General features: G+C 40.8%; 1 protein-coding gene across 6 annotated transcripts; it reads left to right on the top strand.

Moving 5' to 3' along the window:
- Positions 1–4508: 4508 nt before the first annotated feature.
- On the top strand, positions 4509–19134 carry rbpms2a (RNA binding protein, mRNA processing factor 2a). Of its 6 annotated transcripts, none has more exons than XM_042301336.1 (8): positions 4509–5043; positions 12532–12609; positions 12756–12794; positions 13072–13134; positions 13646–13796; positions 14505–14668; positions 17762–17834; positions 18076–19134. In XM_042301336.1, exons 1-7 carry the CDS (start codon positions 4987–4989, stop codon positions 17825–17827), a joined length of 618 nt encoding a protein of 205 aa, XP_042157270.1. In that variant the 5' UTR covers positions 4509–4986; the 3' UTR covers positions 17828–17834; positions 18076–19134. The 6 variants fall into 6 exon arrangements, with proteins under 6 accessions (XP_042157270.1, XP_042157271.1, XP_042157269.1 ...); XM_042301337.1 differs by having other exon boundaries at positions 4511–5043; positions 14505–14653; XM_042301335.1 differs by lacking the exon at positions 4509–5043 and adding an exon at positions 5449–5538 and having other exon boundaries at positions 14505–14653; positions 18208–19134.
- The last annotated feature ends 1062 nt before the right edge of the window (positions 19135–20196 follow it).

Genomic DNA, 20196 nt, shown 5'->3' with positions numbered 1-20196 from the left:
AGAAAGCTGAACCTCAACACATGGCATCCTATAAGGTCACAATGGGTTTGTGGAAGGACGGTTAGCTAGCTCAATGGAGTTCACATGCGTAAGTTTATGTAAGGGTTGTAGGTAATGCTTTTCTATGGAAGAATGTTCGCTGTGGGACCAAGTTTTCACTGTGAAGAGTTCATTTCACATGGTGACGTGTAGGTTTGCGTTCAACCAGAGTGTCTGCTGAAAGATTGAATACGTGAATAATTTCTAGTCTCTGCCGATGTCTCTAGCTTCATGCCCGCATCCCGGGTCAACCCTAAACCTAGCCTTAACCCTATCCCTAGCTTCAAATCCACATTCCGGCTCCACCCTCACCTAAGACTCAACACTAATCAGAGCAGGAAGTTGCAATTGGCCTGTGCAACTCAAGGCTTGATACCAGCACAAACAGAAACCCTCTTAAATGTAACCATAACCATAACCCTAGCTTCACATCCACTCCTGGTTCAACCCTAAACCTCCACCCTCGCTTCATCTTCACATCTTGGCTCAACCCTAGCTATAACACTAAACCTAAATTCTTGTCCACATCCCAGCTCAACTCTAACTCCAAACTCAACACTTAACCTATGGCTAGGGTTAGGGTTGAGCCAGAATTTGGACATGAAGCTAGGGTTAGGGTAGGTTTAGGGTTGAGATTAGAGTCAGCCTGCCGGACTGTCTGAGTCTTTCACCAATTTACCCATTGCGGGAGAATGAGAGAAGGGGGAGATTGAGGGAGGTGGGGAGAGGGTGAAGGAGAGAGGGGGAGAGAGGACAGAGGGGAGAGAGAGAGATTGGGAGAGGTGGGAAGAGGGTGGAGGGGTGAAATAAGAGGGAGGGAGAGAGAAGAGAATGAGGAGGGGATAAAGAGGAGTTAGAGAGAGAGATAGGGAGAGGAAGGGATTAGAAAAGAGAGAGAGATGTCTGTCTGTCTATAAATGTACAGTATATGTCTGTCTGTGACTTTCTCCAATTTACACATTGCAGCTTTAACACCAACTTTTTTTTGCATTGAATATAATGTATTGACTTAATTTTGGTGGTTTCCTGAGCCAATGGAATCAGATCATAACAATAATCCTAGTGAAACTGATGTCATGAATTTGAAAAGTTGCGTAACATTTGTGTAAAGGTTATACAGAATGTGTACCAATTTTCGTGTAACATGTGTGTGTAAAGTTTATCAACTGCAGTAGAATGTGGTTTTATGTTTCTTGAGTAATATCTCACACCACTGGGAGAATATGACCATTCCTAACATGAACAGCAACATAAACCGTAACATAAACAGCACATCTAACCAAATATAGAAAATAGGTAATGAATTAACAGCTAGAATAACTGAGGAGTTGTAACATTCCACAAGTATTATATCATATATCACCATAACACCGACTCCTTTCCTCAACTAGCAAGGTTTTCACACCGAGATATAACATCACTGCAGCAGTTACTAAGGAGTGCTAATATTTTGCATCCCTGCCAAGTTTGATAGAAAGCCAGGGAGGGGAAAAACGAAAGAGGCCCTAGTGTCTATTTATAGGCCTGGCTGTAAGAAACAACATTGGGTCAATGATTACAAAAGAACCAAATATTTCCAGAGCCCCCCGAGAGCCCGGCCTTTCCCTAATTGTGTTCCCACACAAAGTCAGGAAACGGTATGCTCGTGGAGACACAAGCTAGCTCCACACTCCTGAGGAGAGGAACGCTGTTTAATATATCAACGGACAGCCTCCAACGGGGTCACACACACTAAAACAAGGCCCCCCACTTCTCTGATGCTGAAAACCTAGGCTAATCTCCCCTTTTAATTAAATATCCACTCCTTCTCCGGAGCATTTTATTCGACTGCATGTTTCTATAACATTCTGTGACATTCTTCTTTAATTGAGGAACTAGGGCAGTTTGCAATGAGCGCCCACACTTGCGTCAGAGATTGCAGAGATAGAGCGGAACAGGCAGAGATCTGTGCAAAACATTTTCACCGACACCTGAGGGAATTGATGCAGGACCATAGACTTACATCATTGTATCTGTCCTATTATGGCGTTTGTGAGAGCATGGTCTCCATTGAGGCCATCTCCATTTTGAAGTAGTCCATTTTCTTCTTCTACTACTTCTATGAGTTGTCAAACAAACTGAAAGGGTTCACTCTGCCACCTATAGTGTGTTGTTTGAACAGGTATAAAGCCAATGTTGGCGACTTACTGCCATATGCGGTTATGGAATGTTTCCTCACAAGTATAATTAATTGTCTGATCCCCCTGGTGACCTGGATGGAATCATGTGATCCTTCCTTAACCCATAGGAAGTTGACTACTTCAAAATGGTGAAAGTCCTTAATGGCACTGGAGTCATCTATCTATATCTGTGGGCAGGACCAGGGGCCATCATTGGGGAGAAATTGAGATTAGTGCAGGGAGGGAGGGCAGGGCACAAGTTTCCGCCCTCTCCCCCCTTTTGGCTGAACTGGTGCTGGGGTGTTAGCTGTTGTTTTGCTCCGTATCAAGACCTCTGGAGGTCTGGGATTCGTCATCAGAGATGGAGCCTCCTCTTGAACGCTTCATTAGCAGCTCATTCTGCACCACACAGCATGCAGGGTACAGCCCAGGACAGGGTTAATCACAGGCAAAGAAAACATGAGGCACCGATTGTAACCTCTTAACTGATATTATGCACTGTCGAGATGGAAAACTTGGGAGGTCCTTCTTTAGTATTCTTATTTTGTTTTTTTTAGAACGTGTTTTTAATGAATGGGGGGAAGAAATCATATAATTATTCTTATAGAATGTGTTATTCAACCAATTTGTTTTATTCCTTTTCATCCCCTTTAATATATTACACAAATAAAACATGTAAATGAAATAAAATAGCAGAATGCATGTAGAGCATTATATTATTTTACATTGTTTTCTTTCTGCATTGATAATCTTGGGCAAATTCGGCTTAACCTATAGAATTAGACAATAAAGCAATGCAACCATCTTTGAAGACTTTTTGTGAATAGCATTAAAAACAAATTGAAAAACATAAAACTTACATTTATACAGTATTCTCTAAACCTAAGCACTATTATTTTTAAGAAGTACACAAAGATATTACATAGGCCTACTCTGTCATCAGAAAGGGGGAGCTCTCACAGTTTATTGTCTAAACAATTAATATCGACATTATAATAATCACTATTTACAGTAAATATTTTTGTTTGTTATAATATGTGTAATAGTATTCAATAATATATGAGAGTTTCTCATTATTTTTCCATTAATCAATTATGTGCAAAGAAGCATTTTATTAACCCTCATACTGGGGTCATTTTGACGCCAAACAAAAACACCTTATTCCACCTATAGTAATTTGATAAACAGGACCTTTATTTTAATCTGGAGACATAATGACAAGTTATCCAATACCACCAGAGGGTGGAGGGAGACCTGCATCAGTGATTTTGACCTGATCGTATGACTGTCTGCAAAACCAAAATGATCTTATTTTTGTGCATTTAAAAATCAGCCAATGGTAGACAAAGTTGATACAACTGAATATACATAGAGAGCTGTATTGGTGTGTAATTCTCAGAAAAGTAGTTATTCTAGGGTAAATATCTTTTTAAGTATATATTATAATCCAGGTTTCTCTGGAGACATAATATAAAATTATACATAACCTCAGAAGGTGGAGGGGGACATGTATCAGTGATTTTGACTAGATATACAGTCTGGCTTCCCAGTGGGTGGACCTATGCCCTACCAGGCCCGCCATGGCTGCGCCCCTGCCCAGCCATGTGAAATCCATAGATTAGGGCCGAATGAATTTATTTAAATGGACTGATTTCCTCATATGAATTCTAACTCACTTGAAATTATTGCATGTTGCGTTTAGATTTTTGTTCAGTATATAAATACCAGAATATCGATAATATCCTCCAATATTCTATATGTGCAACTTGTTGTGGTATTTGGGTTGCTATAACATTTGGTTTGAAGGGACTGAGGATTTGGATATAATGTTTTAAGCATCCTGCCATAGACCCTACCGCTCCACTACTAGTGACGCTAAAGCTGGCTGTGGAGTAAGTAACTAATGGAAACTGAGCCACATTTTTGGTAATGTCTCTTAGGATCAATGGATGAATCGCTTTTTTCTCTCAATAAAATTCAGTACATTTCAAATGTTGGTGTACTGCCCCCCTTTTACCACATAAATGTGACAAAATTAGTATTTAATTCAAAATATGTTAAACGAAATAAGCTACTAAAATCAAATTATGCTAAATCGGATTTTTTTGTAATAACGTCTACTAGACACTCCTAGCAAAATTATTGCTTGAGAAATGGCTATTGCTAAAAATCATTTTTTTGTTTAATTTTGACCAATTGAAAATAATCGCAGTAAGGTCCTTAATTGTTACCCAGAAATTATTTGATGTCGAGATAAAAACGCCTGCATTGGACCTTTCATTTTCCTTTATGAAGTAGCTCAGTGATTGACCGTGGTGGAGTGGGTTGGACTTTGTTGGACAAGCTGAGAGCCATCAGAGATGAGTGCAAGTCATTCGCTTTGGCTTTTAATGTAATTGATGAGCAAATTGCAAAGCAGAGGACGAGGAACAACGGCGTGGACACCTCACGTTAAAGATTTTCCTAGGTCGAATTTTTTTCTTCTTTATTTCATTTTGACGCAAACGAGCTTGATGTGAGCAAGGGGGAAACAAGAGCACTTGTTTTTTTTAACCTTTCTCTCACCTTCACAGTGCACATATCCACTATTTCACCTTTAGTTTAACTTATTGTGTGGTTCCTTGGATACTTTTGGCTTTCCAGCACGGCTTCACCTGGTCACCCTTTTACTGCAGTCTCACGAAACGGCACCAAGATTTCTTCCGCAACTTTAAAGCACTTCAGAGAAAAATCTACCAACAGGGAAACCATACTTTTGTCTTATACAAAGAAGCGCAAAAGTCACACAATGAGTCTCAAATCTGATTCTGAGCCGAACAACAATGTTGTATCCTTGGAAGAGGAGGTAAGGGGAAGATTAGTCCTTGGTGTTTTGTTGCGCACATTTTTATTGAGCGTGTCAGTTGTGTTTATCGCTTTTTTTCAGGTCTGAGGATTCCAATAAGTCTTCCATTTTTAAGACTGATTTGCATAGTGTGTAAACTTGTAGCGCATGCATCTTCCTTTGTAGCCTAGCTTCGTTGTATCTTACACGTCTGTAGGCCTTTTTAAATTACGCCATATAAATCCAAATGTTGGATTTGAAAGGAGGAATGAGGTTACTTTTAAAGAAATTACTCCGAATTCACTGTTTTCACACTTCAACATAGTACCTTGTTTTATTTTTGACCAAGTCAATATATTGGATAAGGATATTATAGCGCAAGTAGACCAAAAACATGTTTCCTCTTAGTATCGCATTTGACTCTTTAGGTGGATTGACACTATGCGACACACCTGTAACGTAGGACTACCTTGTGGGAAAGCCAGCGTGCGATCAAACCACAAATATTGCTTCAATGTGAGTTACAATGTTTTCGTCTTGTAAAGGCAGAGTTTACGAGAGTTCACTACTTGCAAACTAAAGGGAGGATTTCTGAAGTCGAAATATTATTTACAAACAGTGGGGGGCCTGTGGAAATCTTATCGTTTTATTAGTCAACCTTGACCTTGAGAGCATTTCAGGAAAAAAAGGTTGAATTTCGATTGTGTGGGATGTATGTTCAGCTTAGTCTTCCATTCCTAATTGAGACCTTAATTGGTGAACATTTGATTCCCCAATATTTTTTAAAGCATGAATTGGCTGCAACTGCGTTTTTATTAAATACAGCGTGTTTGATGGGTTTTGGAGGCTATTTCACTACTATGGGGAGGGTAATGCATAATCAAAATACACACTGCACATAATCTACAAGTAGGCCTACTGGAACATTCTGCAATTACTGCTATTCAATGGTCATTTAAGCAATAAGGCACAAGGGGTATGGGCTGTTTTTACACACGACAATGCTGAATGCCTGGATACAGCCCTTAAGGTGACTTATTGCTATTACAAACTGGTTACCAACGTAACAAATGTTTTGTCATACCTGTGGTATACCACGGCTGTCAGCCAATTAGCATTCAGGGCTTGTACTACCCATTTTATAATTAAATATTCCCATAGTTTCTTGAAGAATGTTATTTGGGGTGGCAGGGTAGCCTAGTGGTTAGAGCGTTGGACTAGTAAAGGTTGCAAGTTCAAATCCCCGAGCTGACAAGGTACAAAGCTGTCGTTCTGCCCCTGAACAGGCAGTTAATCCACTGTTCCTAGGCCGTCATTGAAAATAAGTATTTGTTCTTAACTGACTTGCCTAGTTAAATAAAGGTTTAAAAAATTATAATTGTAGGCTAAGCCGAATTAGCTTTAATAGGACAACAATTACCCCATGAAAATTGAAATGTTTTACTCCAATGTAAACAATTTATACTGTTAGCTTCATTGTGTTAAACTTGAACTCATGGATTTTCATTCTTTGCATCCATAGTTCAATCTATGAATTTGAGTGAGTAGTTTCTCCAGCCCTCCAGCCCAATCTTAGCTTTATAGTAAAAAAGTGGTGATATTGCTGTTTGGCCAAATTAATTTGATTGTGGCTTCAATGTGATATACAGTGCCTTCGGAAAGTTTATAAACCCCTTGACTTTTTCCAAGTTGTGTTACAATACTGCCTCATTCTAAAATTGATAACTTTCTATATATTTTTTTAAATCCACACAACACCCCATAATGACAAAGCGAAACAGGTTTAGACATTGTGCAAATATATTAAACATAACTTATTTACATCCATCCGTATGCAGACCCTTTGCTATGACATTCAATTGTGCTCAGGTGCATCCTGTTTCCATTGATCATCCTTGATGTTTCTACAACTTGATTGGAGTCCACCTGTGGTAAATTCAATTGATTGGACATGATTTGGAAAGGCACACACCTGTCCTATATAAGGTCCCACAGTTGACAGTGCATGTCAGAGCAAAAACCAAGCCATGAGGTTGAAGGAATTGTCCGTAGAGCTCAGACAGGATTGTGTCGAGGTACTCTTCCCCAGAACTGTGCCAAAACATTTCTGCAGTGTTGACAGTCCACAAGAAGTGTCCTCCATCATTCTTCAATGGAAGAAGTTAAGGACCACCAATACTCTCCCTAGAGCTGGCTGCCCAGCCAAACTGGGCAATCGGGGGAGAATGGCCTTGGTCAGGGAGGTGTTGGTCACTGACAGAGCTCCAGAGATCCTATGTGGAGATGGTTGCCCTTCTGGAATGTTCTCCCATCTCTTCAACACTCCACCAGTTAGGCCTTCATGGTAGTGGCCAGACAACACTTAAAGACTCTTCGACCTTGAGAAACAAGATTCTCTGGTCTGATGAAACCAATATAACTCTTTTGCCTGAATGCCAAGCATCATGTCTGGAAGAAACCTGGCACCATCCCTACGGTGAAGCATGGTGGCGGTGGACACATGCTATGGGGATGTTATTCAGCGGCAGGGACTGGGAGACTAATCAGGATTGAGGGAAAGATGAATCTTGAACTTGATCGAACATCTCTAGAGAGACTTGAAAATAGCTGTGCAGCAATGCTCCACATCCAACCTGACAGAGCTTGAGAGGATCTGCAGAGAAGAATGGGAGAAACTCTCCAAATACAGGTGTACCAAGCTTGTAGCGTCATACCCAAGAAGATTTGAGGCTGTAATTGTTGCTGAAGGTGCTTCAACAAAGTACTGAGTAAAGGGTTTGAATACTTATGTAAATGTGTTATTTCCATTTTTTTATTTCTAAAAATTGGTTTTAACTGTTTCATTATGGGGTATTGTGTGTAGATTGACAATTTAATACACTTTAGATTAAGGCTGTAAAATAACAATGTGGAAAAAGTCAAAGGGTCTGAATACATTCCGAATGCACTGAATGACATGTCCTGTGTGGCGTGGCTGGTAGAGCATGTCCAGGGTTGTGGGTTTGATTCACATGGTGGACCAGTATAAAAATGTATTCAGTCACTACTGTAAGTCCTGCTAAATGACAAATGTTAATGAGAGCTATCTATTAGTGGGGATTCCTTTTAGATGTACACTAACATTCAAAAGTTTGGGGTCACTTAGAAATTATCTTTGTTTTTGAAAGCACATTTTGTCCATTTAAAATAACATCAAGTTGCTCAGAAATACACTGTAGAGATGTTTAATGTTGTAAATGACTATTGTAGCTGGAAACGGCTGATTGTACGCCTATGTAGATATTGCATAAACAATCAGCTGTTTCCAGCTACAATAGTCATTTACAACATTAACAATGTCTACACTGTATTTCTGATCAATGTGATGTTAATTTAATGGACAGAATGTTCTTTCAAAAACAAGGACATTTCTAAGTGACCCAACTTTAGAACAGTTGTGTACAGTACCAGTCAATAGTTTGGACAGCTATTCATTCCAGGGTTTTTCTTTGTACTATTTTCTATATTGTAGAATAATATTGAGGACAAACTGAAATAAACAAATCAAAATGTATTTGCGGTTGTTCAAATAGGCACCCTTTGCCTTGATTAAAGCTTTGCACACTCTTGGCATTCTGTCAGCCAGCTTCGAGGTAGTCACCAGCAATGCATTTCAATTAACTTCGCCTTGTTAATTTGTGGAATTTCTTTACTTCATGCATTTGAGCCACTCAGTTGTGTTGTGACAAGGTAGAGGTGGTATACAGAAGATGGCCCTATTTGATGAAAGACCCAGTCCATATTATGGCAAGAACAGCACAAATAAGCAAAGAGAAACGACAGCCCATTACTTTAAGACATGGTCGTTCAATCAGGAAAATGTAAAGAACTTTGAATGTTTCTTCAAGTGCAGTCAAACCATCAAGCGCTATGATGAAACTGGCTCTCACGAGGACCGCCACAGGAAAGACCCAGAGTTACCTCTGCTGCGGAGGATACGTTCATTTGAGTTACCAGCCTCAAATTGCAGCCCAAATAAATGAGTTCAAGTAACAGACGCATCTCAATATCAACTGTTCAGGGGAGACTGCGCGAATCAGGCCTTCATGGTTGAATTGCTGCAAAGAAACCACTACTAAAGGACACCAGTAAGAAGAGACTTGTGTCAAACTCTAGCAATGGACATTAGACCGGTGGAAATCTGTCCTTTTTGGTTCCAACCGAGGTGTCCTTGTGAGACGCAGGGTAGATGAACGGAACTCTGCATGGAGCTATGGGGGTGCTCTGCTGGTGACCCTGTTAGTGATTTATTTTGAATTCAAAGCACGCTTAACCAGCATGGCTACCACCGCATTCTGCAGCAATACGCCATCCCATCTGGCTTGCGCTTAGTCCCGCTATCATTTGTTTTTCAACAGGACAATCGCCTTACACACCTCCAGACTGTAAGGGCAATTTGAACAAGAATTGGAGTGATGTAGTGCTGCATCAGATGACCTGGCCTCCACAATCGCCCAACCTCAACCCAGTTTGGGATGAGTTGGAAAAGAAGCCAACGAGCTCAGCATATGTGTGAACTCCAAGACTGTTAGAAAAGCATTCCTCGTGAAGCTGGTTGAGAGAATGCCAAGAGTATGGAAAGCTGTCATTAATGCAAAGACTGGCTACTTTTGGAGACTCTAAAATGCGTTTTGATTTGTTAAACACTTTGTTTTTGTTACTACATGATTCCATGTGTTAATAGTTTTGATGCCTTCATTCTACCGTGTAGAAAATATTTAAAAAATAAACCCTTGAATGAGTGTTTCCAAACTTGAGTGGTACTGTATATCATTTAATCTGCATGTTTACTGTCCAGCCCTTGAATGTATTGCTACAGTGAAACTGCACAGCTTTGGTCCAATGGAAGCTCTTGAATCCACTGCCAGCCCTGTCAAGCAATTATGCCTACAAAAACCAATGTAAAATCCTCCAGTAGGAGGCAGTATAATTTTTGTTTTCCACTTGAGTTCAAGCTACCCATTGTGCTGAGGCTATTGCGACCTTGCTCCTGGAAATGTTACAGGCCCTGTATGCTTTTTGGTTCTTTTGTCAAAAGCCAATGAAGTGACTGTAGAATAATTGGATGAATATGAATATTTTAGTGAGTTTCATGTTACTTCAAAGTTAACATCTAGATTTCAGTTAATTATGTGTTGTCTTACCGGATAAATGAAATGTAGTAGTCATTATATCCTCAGACCTGTCCTCGGTGATCTGAAGTCAGCTTTTGGACCAGTGGTACTGTACTTGTTTCATAGGGCTTACTGTTGTAAATATCCTCCAGTGTACAGGTAGTCTCTAAGGCTTCAGTTCCTGTAGCCTACAGCCCAATCCCAAATAGACAACTAAACCCTAAACACTTGTGGAGATCTGAAAGGATGAAATATGGTAAATGCTCCCCCTGGTAGTTTAGGGAGAAGTTTCACTGTATTGCTCATACCAATCAAATCCTTTCTCCAAGTGTCGGCCCTAGGGGAAAGGTCAACCATTTCCTATTTTAATTGAGTAGAAAATGTGTGCAAAATGTCACTTGTGAATTTCTTCACAAACTGCAATGAGATCTGTATTTTAATTTACCACCTGAGCATTGCATGCACTAAAGCTGGAATCCACATTACAGGAAACAGCGCACTGTTCACCCCAGCACTTTTTTAAAAAAATTATGAAACTGAGGGGAGGACCATTTTTAGAATTGTTTAAAAAAAATTAAACGCAATACATAATCTGCTGTTCTATCGCTCATGCAATGATTTCTGAGGGCAAAGTCTTCGTTTTCTTTGTTGTAATATCGGAAATTGGCGTGGCAGTTTCACCATTACTGATTCCAGCTTTAAGATCTACTTTTTTCTCTGAATTGCTAGATGGGTGTTAGTTACTGTGCTGCTATCGTAATTACCCTTGTTAGAAAATCAATTGCTTTGTGTTCTCCCAGGAATAATATACTCATGGTGTCTGAAGTGTTGAGTAATTTCCAGTGTATTGGTGGAAATTACCCTCTGTCCTGAATAAGGAAAACCCATCTCTTGGTATTGCCTTTTTTTGTGTGTATGCGTGCACGCATCCTTAGCCTCCCTTTTAATGTCCAGGAACCTCGACCATATACTTGGCTAGGTTCTGAAATAGCCTTTCTAAATGTTTTTTTTTCTTGATTCCTCACATCTGTCTGAAATCTGTGATGCCCATTTGGTCTAAAATTGGATGCCATTCACCCTTGTTTTTAATCGGCAGGTTCAATTGAACAAGTATCAGTTCCCTTTGGCTGAAGTTGCCATAATTTCCCCAAAAGGCCTGTTAATATGAGCCCTAGGTGGTGTTCACATTTATTCCTTTGAAAGCCTGGCGTTCACTTGTTCTCATCCTATCTAGTGCAAAAAAACGTTCTCACAGATTAGCTGTACATTGGCAGAAGTCTCTGAATACCTGTATTAAGTGTTCTGATACTTGCACATTTTTCCCAAAGCCCATCAAAAGCCAAAGTTAGGAATGACACGTACGTATACCAGTGAAATTTATGAAAATGTCATTTTTTCGAAAGTAAGCCTCAGTGAAAAATGCTACAGAAGGTAAGAATGGAAAACCTGAAATTAAACAGATGGGGTGACTTCACACAAGGCAATATACACGCTTCTGTGGCCTTTTAAGGTGCCGAGTGAGTGTTAAAGGCTCAAAGCTGTACCCAAATTAAGCCTGAAGTTCAACTTGTATTCATTGTTGTGATTGAAATGATTGTATCAATGCTGATAGTTGTAATTGCTAGATTTTCGCTTTCAATATTAAATGTACACTTCTTAGGCGTCTGTGCTTCAGCTAGTAAACTCTGCTTCTCATGTGCATTGGTTGGCTTCTTCATGCATTCTGACATAAGTTGTGTTATCTGGAATTTGAAGCTACATAAGAAATAGGCTATTTGACCTATTGAGCTAATAAAAAAGGACATCGACAAATTATAACTATTGAACATATAAACTTAGCTCAAATTTGAATCAAAGTAGGGTTGTTTCTTTAAGGGTGATAAGTCTTGCTCTTTTCATTCTATCCCATGCCTGCCTCACTCAGGGCGGCAGGGTAGCCTAGTGGTTAGAGCGTTGGACTAGTTACTGAAAGGTTGCAGCAAGATCAAATTCCCGAGCTGACAAGGTACAAATGTTCTGCCCCTGAACAAGGCAGTTAACCCACTGTTCCTAGGCTGTCATTGAAAATAAGTATTTGTTCTTAACTGACTTGCCTAGTTAAAAAAGATATAAAATAAACTCAAACATTGGTATCTGAACCCCAAAAACATTAGTCCTGTTGCCAGGACAAAATGTGTTCAAAATCAAAGCTAACTAGCATAGCCAGGTTTTAAATTGGGGGTATGCATATTTTGCATATATTGCCTCAACCCTCACTCTTGGATGATCTCTTGTGATTTTTATACCCTACTATGGCAACCTCATCTGACCTTTTTTTTAGTAGCGTGTGTCTCAAGTTAGCATTTTGTGTTTCCAGGTACGAACTCTCTTTGTCAGCGGCCTTCCAGTTGATATCAAGCCACGGGAACTCTACCTGCTCTTCAGACCATTCAAGGTAGGCCAGAATATTTTGTCAAATGTCTGAACTATTACTTTCTTCCTGATTTCACCTTATTGACATGCTTAATAAGTGTGTCCAGCTTGTCAAGTTCGGTGTTCTTGTGACTTACATGGTGTTTGTGGTTTTACTTGCATTTACAGGGTTATGAAGGATCCCTTATTAAGTTGACTTCAAAGCAGGTGAGACCATGTCCATATCTGAAGTATAAGAGGTACAAAGGGAGCGAGGATGCTTGTAGTTGATTGTACTGTAGACTTGCAATTTTATACAATTTTATTCAAGTGATGCTCTAGTAGCCTAAATATTAGATGTTTCCTTTGGTTCATTCTTTCATTATTGCCGCTAACAGACACCATTGTTTGCATGTGGAAATGTAACAGTGTACCTTTGAGCCAATCTAAGAGTCATCAGTCTTTTCCCTGTATTGTCTCTGATGCTCTGTTCTCTCTCTTCCAGCCTGTCGGGTTTGTTACCTTTGACAACCGGACAGGTGCTGAAGCTGCGAAGAACGCGTTAAACGTAAGCAGTCATTCAGCCATTAATAAGTGGACGTGAGGCTATCCCTGAATTGTTGAGTAATCCTCTTCAACCTTTGGGGATTTGTTTTCATACTGAACTGCAGGTTGACACCTTGACATAGGAACTGAATGTTGACCTTGACTTCAATTCCAATATGCAAGATTGTTGGGTCACGACTGCCCACTATGGAAGAAGACTCAATTGTCTACTTACCATAATGCAGTTGAAATGTGACAAGATGGCTGTTTTTACTGTGATATATATTACCTTGATGGTTCAACTAATGTAGTCATGTATAACCAGTCAACTGTAAGGCCTCCTTTTCCATATTGGCCAGAAGCTCTACCACCCCCCTCTCCCTATGTAAGTGTTTTCCTCAATGGGCTCTTCTGAAGAGTTACCGTGGTACAGTAATTTGACCTGCATGCATGTGAGCAGACTAAAGAGCACTTTGCACCTCTTCTCAGAGTATAGTCCCACCACCCCCTTACAGTGTTCACTCTCTCTCTAGGGGATCCGTTTTGACCCCGAGAGTCCCCAGACCCTGCGCTTAGAGTTCGCTAAAGCCAACACGAAGATGGCAAAGAGTAAGCTGATGGCCACACCGAACCCCACAAATATCCACCCAGCTCTAGGAGCACACTTCATTGCACGGGACCCATGTAAGTGTGCGGCTCTACCCTAGAAACACTCACCACACGGACATAGGCTTCCCCCAGAATATGCACTACAGACAATGCTGGATCAACTAACTCGCCTCTACACCTCAAGTAGATTGTAGTTTTATCTTGGCTGGTCAGGCACAACTAGGTAGTGCACAATGTTCCACTTCAATTAAATTCACCACGATTGTTGGAACCAGGACTAAGAGGGGTCCTCCAGTGGTTATTGATTAATCTGCAGCACCAGGGTTTTTAATCCCATGCACCTGCGCTTTGCTCCCCCAAACACTGTTAAATCCACACTTTAAATAGTCTCTGCTCTCATCCTCATTGATGGGTCCCCCAGAAGTAAGGCACGGTGAAAGAATTGTTCTATTCAGACTAGCAGGACATGGATCCAGTTTAACTACTTGACCCAATACATCCTCCTGCCCTTATTCATGGATCACAGATCTAACATATTTACACAGGTGTGAACAATTTGGTTGGGAACTTGATTTCACACACATTCCGTTAAATCAAAAATCATCTGGAGGGCCAGTTAAGTTTTCCAACTTTTTTTAGTAGGCACCAAAAGGGAGCAAATGCTTTTGAAATGAGAAGACGCTAACTGATATCTCCCTAAAGTTATCTTTTGTGTCCCCCCCCCAAGAAATTCGCAAATTGAGATCAGAACTACTATGCATTTGAGCATATTTTTTTCCATAGATGACCTAACAGGGGCAGCACTGATCCCGGCCTCTCCCGAGGCGTGGGCCCCTTACCCACTGTACACCACGGAGCTTCCCCCTGGGCTCCCCCATGCTGCCTTCACCTACCCGGCAGCTGCCGCTGCTGCCGCAGCCCTCCACGCCCAGGTGAGGGACCAACCGGTGGGTCTACTGCCCCTTCAACATCTCTCTCTCTCATTTACCATCCCTTGCTATATGTGTAGCGTATGATCGCGGAACATACATGGATACACATCAGGATTGGGCTCAATCCCAAATAAAATTAGATAATCATTCTTGATAGTTCCATTTCAATCATCTGACATCATAAGGAACCAGTAGTGAGCTTATCCACCCTTAAACATGCACAACCTGATACTGTATTGTTCAACATGATGGGATCCATTCTGTGCATTTGGGAGGGCTTGTTGCCAAGCCCGCTGACTGCCTGTCTTACATACGGTAAGACACCACACCAGTGGAGTAAACTAAGGGTCCAACCTCTGTCTGCTTCACTCCTTTTGTAAAATTCCTCGCAACAACATTCCTGTGCATGGGATTCGTTGCTAAGAGATCACAACAGAGAAAATCTGTTTTTAATTGGCTCTCAGGTTGGATTATGTATTGGTCGTTGAGTGAATCTGTTGACCATAAAGTCCTGTAAAACGTTAGCTAAGCCTCTCCACTGTTTTGGCTGTTTCTATGACCTCTTAAAACAAGGGAGTGAGGACAGTCTTGACAGCACTGCTCAGATGGAGCATTGTTTTATTCCCAATTAACTCTGACCCTCAAGTATGATACATGGAATTATGAGGTGTCATTAAATACGGGGTGTCTCGTGTTTCTTCGCCCCTGGATATGCATCTTGATGTCTTTGTCACAAGTAAAACATCATACATTCTATTTTCTTACAGTATAAGAATGTGTCTCATCACTCTGGTGACTAGAGTGGTATGACTCTAAATGATGATCATTGTAAACCTTTAATCGGTTGTGACTGGTTGTCCTGCGAACCAGCTCTCGGTGAGCAGACCAATCGTTTGGTTGGCTCTGGCATTCCTGTGAATTGCCGTAGCAATAACTCAGAGTTAAAGGTCAAAGCTGTGTAGGGGTTGACTGTTTTCTACCTGCCAGCACATATCAACCTGACTCTGTACTTCAGGGCTACAGTGTACCTGAAGTCTTGGGCATGTTGTGTTCCTGTAGCTGTTCCCTTTGCTTTTACCAATATTCTGGTTTAAGGGAATGCAGTTGTCTTTTCCCACTCACACATTCAATTGCAGTTTTCCATGGGTGGCATTGTACCAACCGTTCCCTTAATAGTTGTGGAATACACACCAATTGGAAACCTTCCTGGAAACCACAGTATATCATGTCGATGGCCGGCTGCAAAAGAGACCATTAAAGGTGAAAGTGCAGTCAAATCTCAGTAACTGTAAAGTTCAGTGAGGTGAATGAGGGCATCCATGCATCATTCATTCCCCTCAATGTGCATAGGTAATCAAAGTCTTAGGTCAGAGGGCCTTTTGTTATGTAATGTGTAGCGCCTGCAGAGCTAAGCCCCCAAATTCCACAAGTTCACTTATGAGATGCTGTGTATTCGTAGTAGTCACCAACCTTGGTCCTGGAGAACTACATGGCATTTGTATCAAATAAGATTTTATTTGTCACATGCGCCAACTACAACAAACTGAAATGCTTACTTATAAGCCCTTAACGAACGATGCCGTTTTCAGAAACATAAGAGTAAAAAAAAAACTACAATTAGTAAATATTTTAAGTAACAAGTACAGAGTCAATGTGCGGGGGTACAGGTTAGGAGAGGTAATTGACGTAATATGTACCTTATGGGTAAAGTGACTATGCATAGATGATAAACGGCGAGTAACAGCCCAGCACCAAAATGACATTTTGTGAACACGGGTATCTGGTATATAGCTCAGCCTCACTCCCTCTTTTTCATTATGATTGAAAAGACAACTGATGCTAGATCTGCTTTGTTTAGTGCTGGCTGGAACAAAAGCCTGCACACCCTGTAGCTCTGTTTACTGTAGTAAAACCACCTCCCTCACAGTTGGTAGGTATAGAGTGATGCTGATCTTGAGACAGTTTTGCATTTGCCCCACTAATGGTTAGGATTAGGGGAGCTGCTGATCCCCTAGATTTGTATTGCAGGTGGCTGGTAGCACCTTAATTGGGGAGGACGGGCTCCTAGTAATGTCTGGAATGGAATAGATGCAATGGTGTTGATACCGTTCCATTTACTCCATTCAAGCATTTGAGCTGTCCTCCCCTCAGCAGCCTCCTGTTATCTGTTCCTTGGGGGAAACTTCCCCCTGTGGCTAATAGCTCTGCTACTTGAACTTTGACCCAACAATGGTGGCTGCTCATTGATGGGCTCCCTCATACATTAACAGGCTCCCTCTCACTCTATTTGCATAGGAAGTTAATTGTTAAGTCTATTTTCCAAGCCCAGCGGGGCCCGAGGAATGTGGGGCATTCTGAGGGGCGCGTTCCGGGGGGAAAAAAAGAATGCAACATGACCACAGGGTATGGAAGTGCTGAACACATTGTCTGGTGTTCTCCTACCGGTGCCCTTGGCTGGAACACAAAGGTCTGATGCGTGGCACTGTCCAATGGGGGACAGGAAAACAACTAATGGCGATGTGGTGAAAGCTACAGAAATTGGGTCTGAAAACAGTAGCTTTCCTGTACAGCTCAGTGGCTGGTTTGTAGAGTAGACTGACACTAATGCTGTCTGGCGTGTGGAGTTGTACTGTAGGTTAAATGTCTTGTCAGTGAAAGTCAATTATTTGAACTTGGAGCACCCCCAGACTAGATCCTGTTTTGATTATTTATGCTGTTCTCCCCAATTTTTAGTACCTCAACATTCCTTACTCCAGGATAATTCAACTGGTGACTATCCGGGAGAATAAAGAAAAAGGACCACTCTGCTGCTGTGTAAATCAAATTTATTGACCGAACAATGGATACTCTAACAATTGAATGTCTGTAAAGTGTCTGAAGCAATATTCACATAACCAAGTATTTGGTAACCCTGAAAGTAATTTTGTCTCTGTTATGATGATCAGAAGAGGCCAGTATTTCACCTGGCTTGTGTTCACTAGGCAGCACATGGAAGGAAACGGACCAACAGGGAGAGACTACCTTGTCTAATAAATCAAATGCGGAACATGACCCAAGCATGGGCTTTTCTGCTGGGGTGCCCTCTTAAGTCTGCTTTGTATTCCCCAGATGCGTTGGTACCCGTCCCCATCTGAAACCTCACAACCAGGATGGAAATCCCGTCAGTTCTGTTAAGTGTTTAGTAAGTATGACCCATCCCAAGAAGCCTAGCTAAACTGTCTCCATCCGAACCCTATTACTTACTACACAACTTTTGACAAGGGCCTACATAGGAAGTAGTGCAATGAAGAGAATAGGGTGGGTGTCCTTTCAGACTCAGCCCATGTCATTATTTCTTGAGCTTTCTTTCACACGTGAGGCTTTGTTGGCTAATTTGTATGGACTTGCAAAACAATGTTAAACCATTTTCTCGCTCTCCCCAGATCCCATTCAGTACCTGAAGGTTTTTGTTTTTCCCCTCAGAGCAGAGTACAGGTATTCTGAACTCGATTGGATTTAAATCCGGTTTATTTAACGGACATTAAGGTGCATTACCGATGTTGCTTTCCTCGCAGAAAAATGGAGAGGAGGATTTTGAGACCGTGGAAACATGTTGCGGACGACAATCTGAAGCAGAAGACAATCTGACTTTTTGGCCTTTGACGGTACAGCCCCCGCCCCCCCCCCAAAGTGTGCGCAGTCTTTTCTCGAAGTGGACCTAACTCTGTGCTGAAACTATCAAGCTGCTCTCTATTGGATGTGGGTGGGACTCAACAATCAATCCATGTTGAGGTATTCGGCATGAATTAGAAATCCAAACATTTTGTCATTTCATATTGCTTATGTTGCCATAATAGCGAGAGGTGTCGGCGGACCCCTACAGTATGTTTTCATTATTCTTAGTCTCGCTTCTTTGAAGATTACCTTGGATTGAGTTGCTTACGATGTTACCTGCGAAGTAGATGCAGACATCTTGTTACTTGTCATTTTTGTTTTTTCTTTGTTCAGAATGGATAATGTATGCACTGGGTTTTCTTTTTCTTCCTCTGATCTCTAACTGTAAACCTGTCCAAGAATGCTGGCGCTATCTGTAACCTTGGACCTTTTGAATGCAACCTCTAACGACCCAGTTTTGCCAAAATATCTGTGTTTAGATTATATTTGAACAAAAAAGTGAGTACAAGTATTTTTGTACATTTGTGTAATGAGTATTTATGCATTTTTGTGCAATTTAAAGAAGTAATCTGTATAAGTTGATGTTTAGTCTGCCCTTGTGGGTTTCTTTGGTGTTATTTTTGATGGATGTTGAATCCTGTCTATAATATCCTGTTTTGAAGTAGAACAAAAGTGCAATTTTCTTTGGCTTGGTGTTAAATACTGAAATATTCTGACCGTGGCAGTCAGAACTGCTACTGTACATGGACTGCTAACATGAGATTGCTGTAAAACAAAATGCTGATCATTCAGAATGTGAAACTGGATAATAAATGGATTGATCTGAAGCGTTTTTTTTTTTAAACACAAGGGACTGTGATCAAATGTTACCTCAACTGAAGAATGGAACATGATGGATCTGAACATAAATGTACACTTTGAATTGGGCACTTTTGGTTTCTGGTGGTCCCCCATGATGTCCTTTGATTGTAATTTCTCTCTTTCTAGCCTTTGGGTTTTGGTTATAATAAATGCGTAGGTGCAGTTGTAGTGCTCTTCTGGGGACTTAAATGTTAACTTTAAAAAATCTACTCAAACATGTGCCAGTTCACGCAAAAGTTGTCATTAAAAACTGATGTGAGAATGTGCTTAATGCCCCGCAAACTTTAGACCGATGTAGTGGTTGACTTGCAAGCAGACTAATTTGTGAAAATGGGGGATATGCCACGATTAGGCTTTTTTTCTGGAAAATATAGTAAAAAGATGCTTTCGTTAGTGAGAAGAGTGTTTGCAATCTAAAATAATTAGCAGAATATATAACTTGACTGATGCTTTCATACTCCTGACACAGCCAAAAAAATAAGGTACTTCACAATTGTAAATGGCTAAGTATTTAGTGATCTGACCTGGACCATGGTTTAAACAATAGGCTGCAGTTGAACTTCAGAACAGTTCACCTTTTCCATTGATGTATGAAGGCCACTACTGTGTGAGTACCTTAATTTCATATTTCTGGAGTAGACATTTCAGTATTCGTGGTCAGTCCAGCATAGGTTGAGAAATAGATTCAAACATGCTACTGACAGGTCCACAAATTATTTACATTTTCAAAATCTAAGTCCTTTTCCAAATACAGCATAAGTTACTGCAAAGGCAAAACATTCTGCCAAAATGAGGATGCAGTGTTTCAGCTTCGGGGTTTAATAAATTATCCAGACACACACATCCAACACCACTCTGACAGTGATTGTGACTGAAAATGATTGTGGTTCTGAAATGAATGAGGTAAAACTTAGCACTGCTCTACATGACTAACAAGCTTGTACATTACAGCACAGGCTATACACTGTAGCAGGAAGTGTGTGCACATGGCAATAACCTACACAGACTATGGAACTTGTAGACATGGT

The sequence above is a fragment of the Oncorhynchus tshawytscha genome, linkage group LG19 (genome assembly GCF_018296145.1).
Source record: "Oncorhynchus tshawytscha isolate Ot180627B linkage group LG19, Otsh_v2.0, whole genome shotgun sequence".
NCBI classification, from domain to species: Eukaryota; Metazoa; Chordata; class Actinopteri; order Salmoniformes; family Salmonidae; genus Oncorhynchus; species Oncorhynchus tshawytscha.
This window is presented reverse-complemented; position numbering and strand designations above follow the sequence as displayed.